Source organism: Puma concolor, chromosome C2 (assembly GCF_028749965.1).
Source record: "Puma concolor isolate L17-30 chromosome C2, mPumCon1.1.hap2, whole genome shotgun sequence".
Lineage (NCBI taxonomy): Eukaryota > Metazoa > Chordata > Mammalia > Carnivora > Felidae > Puma > Puma concolor.
In genome coordinates, this window is record NC_141675.1 from 17,240,088 (window position 1) to 17,252,383 (window position 12,296).

Genomic DNA, 12,296 nt, shown 5'->3' on the forward strand with positions numbered 1-12,296 from the left:
TGCAGTGGTACTTACTTGCAGGTGATGGGGTGCTGCACCCACTTGGCGGAGGGTGACCATGAAGGCCATGGAGGGGAGGCAGGGAAAGTCCCCCGATGACCGGTGGAAAGAGTAACGGGTAGGTTGCGGCTGGATAGTGAGTCATGTGACCATTCACTGCCGGGACAGGACATGCGTGGCTACTGGTGGTCATGTTTCAGGCCTCACAGGATGAAAAGCATTCTGGGGTGGGAACACATCACTCCAGGTCTTGAACCAAGGTGAGGGAGGTCAATTCAGGGCAAGGGTTGAGGGTGAGCTGTCTTCTGGGGCAAAGGCAAGACAGTTCAATGTATGACCACCTTGCACTTTAAAGATCCAGGACTGCTAACTCTGTAAGGAAAAAAAAACAAAACAACATATATATATATAAATTTTATAAGTCAAAAATATTTTCTTCTTTGTCGAGTTATGTGAAGAATCTCAGATGTTAAGCTAGGTCTTCGAATTCCCAGTTGTTCCCCTATATTTACTACCTTTATTTTCTTAAAGTCTTATATCCTGATATAGAATAAAACAAATATACAATTTCAAAGTAGCCCTGACTGTCCAATATTAAATAGCAACATCCCCCCACACCCAATCTTTCCCTATCTCCCTCACATTGCGTAAGTTTTCTCCATGGCACTTAAGTTTTTACGCGAGTGTTTTTGTCCATCTCTCCCATTAGAATGAACTCACCAGGAGGGCAGAGTTTTTTTGGTTTTATCACATGCTATGTTACAAGCTCCTCAAAGGATACCAGATAGGCTAGAGACACTCACTAAATATTCACCGAGTGAATGAATATTTGTTCTTGCTTCTTTTAGAGAAGTTGATTGTGCAATCATGTCCTAATCTAGGTGCTTCCAAGATGTTAAATATTTTATATGAACAAACTTGGGATTGAAACCTAGCCCCCTGGAATGACATACCTCCAAAAGGTAAATATAATTGTAGGAGAAAACCGTACCCTAATGAAAGGTGAGTAAGAGATACAGCGAAAGATCAGCAAAATTCGTTCTATCTTTTCTTGTTGTCAACAGTATACACCTTCCTTGTAAGAGCACCATCCATTGATCCATGTGACTGCTTTGTCTGTTTAATCATCCACCCATCAATAAAATCCTAACTTACTATTATATGCCAGGTGCTGATGTAGGCACTAGTGATATACTTCCACTAGTGTGGAAGAAGGCTAATGTGGCTCCTGCCATCACGGAGTGTCTAGTTTTAACAGCTCCTAATTGAGATCAGGTTGTTAAGGAGGGTTCAGTTGTCCTGCGCCTACAAAGAACTCGCAAGCAATGATCGGCACCACCTAGGACTGCTCGAGACTGGGGACAGAAGAAGCCTGGAACAGATTCTAGGGTGGGCTGACTGTAGACGTCACAGGTTCATTTGGGCCTTGATGACCAATATTCAGTAAAAGCCCCAAACTCTGGACTCCACTGAGGGAAGCACTGAAAAGTAAACCCATGTGACACAAAACAAGAACGGTATCTCAAGGCCGGCCAAGAGTAAGTGTCAGGGGCATGATTCCAGAATCGGACCACCTACGTTCACATCATGCCCCTACCCCATGAACAATTATCTGACTTCTCAATATGGCAGCTTTGAGTGTAAAATGGGGGTCATAATAGAATTTACCTCAGTGGGCTGTTGGGAGGATGCCATGAGGAAATGAGGTTAATACCATGAGAAGAGCGCCCGGGGCAGAGTAAACACTAGGTAACAATTTGCTATTAACATATGTGTTGTCTCACCAAATGATAGGCTTCTGAGAACAAGCTTACTGGAAAAGATATGAGGCTCTGGGGTCGGGGAGGGTAGGGAATCATGTCACAGTTGCCTGAGGAAGATATTAGGACTCCAAATTCTGTCATGGAAGAAAAGGTAGGATCCGGGTAAAGTTGAGAACAAAGACTCATTAAGGCTTACGGATTTCTCAGTTTGTGCAATTAGCCAGTTTGATTACAAACCTCACAATTTTCTAATCCAAATAACTTCCATTTGTTTACTACGTGTCAGGCCCTTCGCTTACGAGCTCCAAGCTCTAGCTCTTACTCCATAGCCTAAGAGGCAGTTATTATCTTAATTTTCCAGGTGAGAAAATTACGTCTCTGTGAGTTTAAATGACTTAGCCGCAATGTCCTAGAGTCAGCCTGTGGCTAGGTCAGAATTTGAACCTAGATCTGGAAGGTTCTACGAGCTCTTTGCTTTACCCTCCACCGTGCTGTGTGCTTATGTCACTGAGTGCCTGAAGGTGTCCTAGTTGTACCCTACAGAGGAAAACGTCCACAGGCCGTCCTGATGTGAGTGGCTGTCCTCACTTAGATGACATTCTCCCCAGGGCCTTGAGTCCCTGGCCTATTAATATTAAAAATGAGCATCATCAACAGTGAGGCCATATGCTCCCAGGTTCCCCAGGAGTCCGCTGAACCTTACAAAAGAGACTATAGTCCCCGTTGGCTTATGTAACACACTTAACCCCCAAAGTGGTGCCCCTCCCAAAATATCGATGTCCTTTTCACACTTTAAAACCACAACTTGTTTCTCTGATGAAAATAAAGTAAATGGACTATAAGAGGTGAATGTTTTTCTGAGCTTTCTCTTCTAAAAAATCATGCACCATCTAATATATTTAACATCGTGATTTCGTAGTTTGTAGCAAATTAATTAGAAAATAAACAATGCCGTTTAGTATTTGCTGCATTTCCACTCAATTTGATTTTTAAATCACACACACAAAGCCCAGCATTGTTAAAAATGGTCTTTTCTATCTCCATTAGATAAACTACCTCATTAACTGGTGGAGCTGACAGTTCAGCAAACCCACCCCCGCAGGGCACAATTCTTAGATTTTTAAAGCTGTTTGTTTGTTTTTACCAACCAGGGACTACTTCTACTCTCAATAATCCTTCATTTCTCTTTGCTTTCAAACACTGCCGATTTTTGGCATCCTGCCTGCCTGAATGAAAAGTCTGGTATCATGCCTAGGATCTTTAAGAAAACAAAAAAAAAACAAAAAAAGGAAAAGGAAAGAAAACTACTTATACTGGTAATAGGGCAAAAGAAAAAAAAAATCAGTGTTTTGGGAAAATCCAGTTATGTCGCTGGAAAACTGAACAGTCGCTGGGTCTATGTTCACATATGTGACTGATTAAGGCTATTCCTGGAAGCAGAGAATTTCCTTTGTTTCAGGCTTTTTGAGAAAAAAAAAAAAAAAGAGATGTTTCATGATATTAGCAGTGCTTTTTCCCCCCCTCTATGCCTGATTTGATTTGGGGCTCATTCAGGGTTCCTTCCTTCACAGCCCGAAGCAAAGCAAACGGGAGGTGAATAGAAGAGAGTGGAAGGAAGTAGGGATTCCCATCAGGAGGATCTAGAACCTTAGAGATACCCTGGGCATCAGTTTCCTCCTCTGTGAAACGGGTTAAGGGGAGAGGAACAGGTTTTATGTCAAGTGTCTCAGGCTGTGCTGTCCAGAAAACAAGTGTTTTATGAGATATTAAATGAAAATACTGAAAATATTTAAGAGGATATAAACTAAAAAGGGGGTGCCTGGGTGGCTGAGGCGGTTAAGCCTCCGACTTTGGCTCAGGTCACGATCTCCCAGTTCGTGAGTTTGAGCCCCATGCCCCTTGTTGGGCTCTGTGCTGACAGCTCAGAGCCTGGAGTCCTGCTTTGGATTCTGTGTCTCCCTCTCTCTCTGCCCCTCCGCCCTCGGACCCCCCTACCCCCGCTCTCAAAAATAAACACACAAAAAGTTTTTTTAAATGAAAAAAAAAGAGGAAATAAAAAAATTTTATATAACTGCATGCATAGTTGATATTGTCATACAATAATCTATCTGCCTTTGATAAACAGCAGAATGACAGGAGTTAGTATGATAGGTCCACACACTAGCTGTTGGAAGAAACGTGCCCATGCAGTGGCAGGGATCTTGCGAACTGCTAACATCTATGCCCACATCCACGAGATATTATTTTAATAAGACATAGTACATTTTGTCCACTTTAATTTGTTAATGGTTTTAATCCATTAAAAGTTCTTAAAGTACATTTTAATCATTTCTTGGCACACTTAATTTACCAGAGGTTGTTTCTGTATTTATTTCAGCTTAAAGTTGCAGGCAGGTTTCTAAGCTGGTCCCTCTCAAGACTTAAAATTTGTTTTATAAACATGATACTTACATATGATTTTTTAAAAAAAAACCAGTTCCCTTTAAACCAGTGGTTCTCAAAGCGGGGTCCCTGAACCAGCTGTATCAACAGCACCTGTAAACTTATTAGAAACACAGATTCTGTGTTCGCACAGGATCTACTGAATCAGAGTCTCAGGTGGGTGCAGAAATCTGCATTCTAACAAGCTCTCCGGATGATGTTGATGCAGCCGACATTTGAGCAACACTGCCCTAGACATTCGGTTGGCAAATTTCTTCTGAAAAGGGCCAGAAAGTAAACAATTGAGATTTCAGGCCATCCAGTCTTTGTCACAAATACTCAACTCTGCTTTTGTACCAACTTCTTGTGAGACAAAAGCAACCACACGCAATCGATAAACGAGTGGATGTCGCTGTAATCCAATAAAATGGGCAGCCTGCTGAACTCGGCCCATGGACCATAGCTGGCTGACCCCAGCTTTAGATTAATAAAGAAAAACAGCAGCCCACTGTTTAACTCCCGTCCCTACAAGCAACTATGCTAGTTCGGTTTTTTCCTGTTACTTGTATTTCTAGATAATGGGCTTAAACTATTTTTTTCATAATTATGTAAGATTTCCTTTACTATCTACTGGTTTCTACTATAAATAGGATTGAAATCTCACAGGCTATTGCTCACACATGCAAAACCCTCTTTTCTCTCTTACTCCCAACATAATTTCATCACAATGAAAACAATGGAAATCAATTACATTAATTTTACCTAATTATGACTAGGTAAATATTGTTACAGCTGAGCCACATGACATACTACATTTACAGGTCTTATAAAATTTTTTGTTTTTCCTGGAGTTAATAATTGCCTTGTTTATATAATTGGATTACTTTCCATCTATGAATAATTCTTCCCCACTCCCTGACAATTCTGTCAGACATGTCATATGATATAGTAGTTCCATAACTGGAGACATTCCTCTTGCTCCAGGGCTGATTGGCAGCTTTCCTGGTCTCATGCATAGATGTCAGATCAGGACTTTCTATTATCGTGTCTCTTTTTTCTTTTTTCCTGGAACCTGTTTCCTGGATCTCATGTCCTCCTCTTTTTTGGTTTACTTCTTCATCTGATGGTTTTTTCCCTAAGATTCTCCCAAGAGATGGTGTGTGGGAAGTAAATTTTTTGAGACTTTTCATGTTTTGAAATATTTTTATGCTATACCTCACACTTATTTGATAGTTTAGGTAGGTATGAAATTGTGAATTGAAAATAACTCTTTTTTTTTAGTTTATTTGAGAGAGAGAGAGACAGAGAGTGCACGCATGTGTGAGTAGGGGAGAGGCAGAGAGAGAGAATCTTAAGCAGGCTCCTTGCCCGGTTCTGAGCTCCAAGTGTGGCGTGATCCCATGACTCTAGGATCATGACCTGAAATCAAGAGTCAGACACTTAATTGACTGAGCCACCCAGGTGCCCCCGTTTTTTCTTTTTCTTCTTTATACATTCTGGTTTTTGTTCTAAATAGCTTATCTTAAAAAGAATGTTTTACTCCGCTTTCCACATTGACTTTTCCTCCCACTTTGTCTGTTGTTTTGTTTTAATATAACATGCATTTCTCAACTGTATTTTCTGTCCATATCTAGGCCAACCCATTTATATCCAAAGGGAAGAATATACCGCAAGCTCTGTTTTCATGGTCAAACCTTGTCAGATGGGTGAGTTTCATGAAAGAGTACTGTAAGTGGGACATTTCTTTGGGAGACTCCTCAAATGTTAGATTTATGGGCTTTTTACTTGGGGCTTGAAAAGTAGAATAAGCTGTCCCAAAATATGACTGTAGGGGTTCAGGACATGCCCCCCCAACATAGGATTTAGTTTATTGATTATTTTGAGTTGTAAGCACTTGAAAAACAGTAAAAGTAGGGATAGGATTTTTCTGAACTCCCTTATGTGCCTAAATACACATCCTCCAGAAGGAATACAATTATCATAAATACCCTCCATTGGGAGTTTAATCAACCAGCAACAATGGATTCTTGTCACAGGAGAGGAAACTACAAGCCAATAGCACACCCAAACTTTGTCACAAACTATCAGACCTCCAGTCTATTCTAAGGCCCATTCATCTTCCTTGAAAATTACTTAACTCTTTTGTAACATGCTACATCCTCCTTCTTCCCCTTCCCCTACCAAGATGACATTTAATTCTGAATTCTAAGCCATCTCATGGAGTTACTCATTTTTTTCTGGATATCTCCCATGTATACCTGAGGTATACATGTTAATACACTTTTGTTGCTTTTTCCTTCTTGATCTTTTACTTCAGGGGTCACAGTCAAGAACTCAGAAGGTAGAGGGGAAATGATTTCCCCTCCCCCCCATAGGTTGAGTAAACCCACTAAGAAATTCTCTCAGATTCTACCTAGAATGGAGAAAAAAGACAATGTCTTACTGAAAAGACTTCTGGCAGGGGAATGTAACAGTGAGGCTCAGGCTGCTGGTGGGGTTATTATGAAATATGTAGTCTCTCACTTCTTCTTCCTGCATTCAGTCTAACACTACCGCCCCACTCTGTATTTATGCCTGGTGTCCAGAACCCTAACTTCTCTACTTTAATTTCTTCAAAGAGTAGACTTATCTTTCCTCCCGGGGTTGGATTACACTAATCACCAGGATGTAACAGGTGGAGGAGTGAATTTAACAACTACTCCTTGTTCAGAACTCCAACCAATCTTACTATCTCAATCATCACTTCTATCTTTCTGGACATCTGGTGCTTCTACTTTCTGGGACCGTCCAAAATCCTACAGCTTATCTCCTTGCTTTTTCTCTGTCTCCCCTTCAGGCACTCAGCATTCTGCTCTCTGCACTTGGCTAATTTATTCATTACTGCCCATCTACTTTTTGTCTTCAAAAAAAGATACTGTCATTTATTGTCTGCAATTATCATCCCTCATGCTCTCGTTAATTTTATGGTTTCTACATTTTACGTCCTTTCCTATCATTCTAGTGAAGATTTAAGAGGGAATAGGAGAAAATACATATTGTTAATCCATCATATTTCACTAGAATTTCACTAAATGTTAAATATATATATATATTTCAATAAGTAAATATATAATATATATTTCATGAAATCTTTTACTGAAGTATAATTAACGTACAATGTTATATTAGTTTTAGGGTACAACATATTGATTTGACAATTCTATACTCAGTGCTCACCATGATAAGTGTAGTTACCATCTCTTACCACACAACATTACAATCTTGACTATATTCCCTATGATGTACTTTTCACCCCTGTGACTTAAATAAACAAAAAAAATTATTTTTGAGAGAGAGGGAAAGCGTGAATGGGGGAAGGGCAGAGGAGGGGGGAAAAGAGAGAATCTCAATTAGGCTTCCACACTGTCAGTGTGGAGCCCAAAGTGGAGCTTGAACCCATGAACTGTGAGATCATGACCAGAGCCAAAGCCAGACACTTAACCAAAGCAGCCAGCCCAGGCACCCTTTAGTTCCTTTTATATTTCATTTTTTTTAAGTTTATTTATTTATTTTTGAGAGACACCCCTGTGACTTATTTTATAACTTGAAGTTTGTACCTCTTAATCCCCTTTATCCATTTCTCCCACCCACCCCCCCGATGCCCCTCAGCCCTCTAGCAATCACCAGTTTGTTCTCTGTATTTAAGGGTTGGTTTTTTTGTTTGGTCTCAATTTGAAACTGAACAACAAAAAAGTGAGGTCTGACTTGCCATAATGGACATGCCAGCGGGCTGTGTCAAATGCCTTCTACTAATAAATACATACAATAAAGATGGGATTTGACCTCTCCTACCCACGCACCTACAGGCATACTGGCTAGAAGTGCCATTTAATGCACTGATGACTGGATATATGCTTTCTAAAAGACTCCAAGTTGGGGAGAGGGTACTTACTGAGAGTCTACCTTGAGACACAGGAGCCAAACACTTTAACCTGGTGAGAAGTGTTCATTTTACACCAGGCTGCCTTCACGTATAATGCAAGTGACAGAGCAGAAAAGATTTTTGTAGAAAACACTGTATTCATTTCCTCCCACTAAAATTAAGTGGCACCACGGCTGATGTGGGTAACATAAAAAACAAGCAACAGTGAACAAAAGATAGATTTTTAAATTTCTCGCAGTGAAGCACAGAAAACTGTTCTGTATTTCTTCAGCTCATTTAGAATTTGTTGTGGGGGAAATTTTTGCTTCGACAGACACTACATGCATATTGCCCCTTCTTCCAGTTTGTTTTAGCTCAAACCTCCCTCTTTATTTAAGGCATTAGTTCCAGGTAATGCCACTTAAAATTTCTCAAATGCATTCAGCCAAACGCCTGTTTTCAGCAAAAAATGCCAAACTCAGCACAAATTCTGGCAGTTTCTTTTGCCGCCGTTCCCGATAGAAACACGGCTATAAAGAAGTCAGTGTTACATGTCTGGTAGTTTTTCAGCCTTTCTTATAACCACCGTCTCCTTCGTAAATGTTACTGGTAAAATTAGCTTCAGCTTAAACCAAGGGGATGCCCCAACGAGTAACTTGAATTTGGCCAAAAAGAGAAATGTCTTACCGCTCTTTAATTTAGAAATGAAAGGGAAGAGAGTCATTTAGAGAGAATGATGCCATCAAAGAGTCCCTCAGACCACCAAGTGAGCAAAGTGAAAGCTGACTCACTCTACTGCTTTAGGAGGAGGTCATTTGGCATATCGAAGACATATTTTTAAAAGCGTACACAAAATGTCCCTGCATTCCTTTTTGGACCATTTTTTATAAGGTTCCATCTGCTGAAGAAACACCAAGTGAAAATATGACTCAGAAAATGAGGAGGAAACACATAGTATATTAGAAAGCATAAAACTCCTTAAGATCTTAATTTCATAAATTATAGGAGCAGCAGCATATACAGGAGTGTTTAAGGAGCCAGCCCTCAAAGCAAAGTTGTTACACCTGCTGGCATGGCATGCACCTCCTGAAGAGGTGTTCTCCTAAGGTCTTTTCACACAGATTCCAAAAGGTAAGGTATAGAGGACCTAGTGGACAAAACTTCTGCCAGTACCACGGCTCGTTTTTAAGAGAAGTGACGGGAGACCTCTCCTGATACAATGGTTTCCATGCTTTGCATCGTGGAATTCTGCCAGATCAAGCATAATGACTGGATTAAGATTTGGTTCTCGAGGGAAAGTCAGCCATCTGTAGGTGGGTTAGTGGATGTGAGGTAGCCTAAAAGATGTAGTCTGCCCAATGGGAGTCTCTACGTTGAATGGTGGCCAAGTTACCCCATCAGTCTGAGCATTGGTGGGACACAAAGACACAGGTAAAAGATTAGCATAGAAATGTAAAGATACCCAGAATATTAAGTTTGCAGAAGCCACGAGGCTAGAGATGCTAAATGAGTAAGAAATAGGAGACAGAGAGGGACAGAGAACCAAAACACTGATAGAAACAGGAATGCATCAGGTCACAAGAGCTTTGATTGTGCCTCTAGGTTACCTGTAATGTGAAGAACAGCATTCCGATTTTTCTGAGGCCTGAGTCTTCACTTGTTCAACTGTTTTGTGTCTTTCTTTCTCTCTTGCATGGAACAAACTCCCAAATTATACTGCTAGACTTCAGACCTCAAAAGATCCTTCTTATCCCAATACTTAACCCTTTCTCTTTTGGGAGGATAAAGTGGCCAGTCTTCGGTTGACTATGTTAATAGACCACTGATACCATGTCAGCTTGCCTGTTGGGATTAAGACTGATACAATGGTATCAAGTACGATTTGTAAGTGTCCATTCATAAATGGCACAGTGCTGTAAAATCACTAAAGAGATACAGTTGAGGTCCCTGGAATCTTGCAATTTATAATGATACGGAGATCATAAAAACGGATAGAGACTATACCTTGCTGTAGTCAAACTCAGTATGTATGCACGTCCATTGACATTTGAAAACAAAATAATCGTCTGCTTATTCTTCTTATAAAAGAATTTATGTGACAAAAGTCATAATAGAATTCCCAAAGCCATGAATTTAAATAATGAGTATTTAGTGTTCAATCATATTTAAGTATTGTAAACGGATATAACTGGTGTGGGTATCTATCTACTCTAAAACGGGCCGTCTCCCTGAAAAAATATTTTTACCAAATTTATACAGTTGCCTTCACCAAGTCAAGGCAGCAAGAGCATGAATTTTTCCAGGCACATTTGTGTTGGTCACAGAAATGAAATGGTCACAGAGTTTTCACCTTTATAAGGAATGGGGATTGTCAAAGCCACTGCACAACACTGTACCCAGGCCCACTGTAGGTCTGCTGAGGTTCTGGCACTGATGTTGGTTTCCTTCCTCCCGTGAACCAGGTTAAGGGCATTTTATGTGCTTCTTACGACAACAAGCAAGGTGCCAATGTTGCCGTTGTTATCCAATGTCCAGTGGCCTGTGGCAATGCCCTCATTCTCATCAGTTTATCAGCCAGGGCAGGATTTTTTTCAATGTTTAATTTTTTTATAACGTTTGTTTATTTTTGAGAGAGAGAGAGAGAGAGGGAGAGAGCGCGCGCGCGCAAGAAGGGGAAGGGCAGAGAGAGAGGGAGACAGAGAATCCGAAGCAGGCTCCAGGCTCTGAGCTGTCAGCACGGAGCCTGACGTGGGGCTCAAACTCACAAACTATGAGATCAGGACCTGAGGTGAAGTCAGACCCTCAATCAGCTGAGCCACCCGGGTGCCCTGGGACAGGATTTTTTTTTTTTTTAAGTTTACTTATTTATTTTGAGAGAGCATGAGCTGGGGAGGGGCAGAGAGAGAGGGAGAGAGAATCCTAAGCAGGCTCCACTCTGTCAGTACAGAGCTCAATCCCATGAACTGTGAGATCATGACCTGAGCCAAAATCGGGAGTCGGACTCTTAACTGAGTCACCCAGGAACCCCAGTATTTTTGATACTTAATCACCTTCCCTTACTCCCCAGCACCTCTGGCTGAGGTGAAAATATTCTACTTAGCTCTTGCCAGCTGCTTCTCTTCAACAGCCAGATCTTATTCCCGTGTCTCTAGGTTTTGTGCCTATGTCAACCTGGACAAGAAATCTGGAATTATCACCACACAGTCCTGATCTGCCTGTCTGCAGTCTTGGTAGATTGAGCCTTCTTCACATTGAGCCTTCTTGCAGAGGGAGAGGGATCAGGGCCCATTTTGGACACTGTGTGTCATACTCTTAAGGCCTCTGAAAACAAGCTATATGATCAGACACTTTATCACAGTTCAGGTTTTCTTCTTTCCCACATTCACGCATCCCTTGCTCCCCCACCTGACATCAGAGACATCACAGTTGTGTTCAGTGGAATAGAGCTTTCCGGTGGATTTTCAACAATGGATTAGAAATATGCCTGTCTATGGGGCGCCTGGGTGGCTCAGTCAGTTAAGCGGCCGACTTCAGCTCAGGTCACGATCTCGCGGTCTGTGAGTTCGAGCCCCGCGTCGGGCTCTGGGCTGATGGCTCAGAGCCTGGAGCCTGCTTCCAATTCTGTGTCTCCCTCTCTCTCTCTGCCCCTCCCCCGTTCATGCTCTGTCTCTGTCTCAAAAATAAATAAAACGTTAAAAAACAAAATTTGAAAAAAGAAATATGCCTGTCTCTGATCCCCTCAGCCTCCAGGGGCTGATCGGAGCCTCAGGATGTAGGAGGTGGAACAAAGCCTTTGACTCAACATATTCATCCATTAGCAGACTCCTTTGTTTACCACCATGGGCCATGCAGGTATTATTAATCTGAGTATAGCATCATGTGAAAAAAGGTTGAGAAACAATACATTAGAATTACAATGCTACAGGGCACCTGGCTGGTACAGTCGGTTAAGTGTTCGACTCTTGATCTCGGCTCAGGTCATGATCTCACGATCTGTGAGCTGAAGCCCTGCATTCGACTCTGTGCTTGACAACACAGAGCCTTCTGGTGATTCTCTCTCTCCCGCTCTCTGCCCTTCTCCCACTCACATTCTTGTTCTCTTGCGTGTGCACGTGCTCTCTCAAAACAAACTTAAAAAAAAAAAAAAATCACAATACTACAAAGGGAAGGCCAAGCCAAACAAACAAAGACTTTTGTTTTTCCAGGTGTGG

At 41.4% G+C, this 12,296-nt stretch overlaps 1 protein-coding gene across 6 annotated transcripts in view; it reads right to left on the reverse strand.

Moving 5' to 3' along the window:
* Positions 1-12,296, reverse strand: part of RARB (retinoic acid receptor beta) — a 771,365-nt gene that overhangs the window by 409,108 nt on the left and 349,961 nt on the right. For all 6 annotated transcript variants that reach the window (XM_086674190.1, XM_086674188.1, XM_086674193.1 and 3 more), the window contains one exon: positions 16-372. In XM_086674190.1, the coding sequence (XP_086530316.1) occupies positions 16-193 (178 nt within the window). In that variant the 5' untranslated portion in view covers positions 194-372. The remainder of the gene's footprint in view (positions 1-15; positions 373-12,296) is intronic.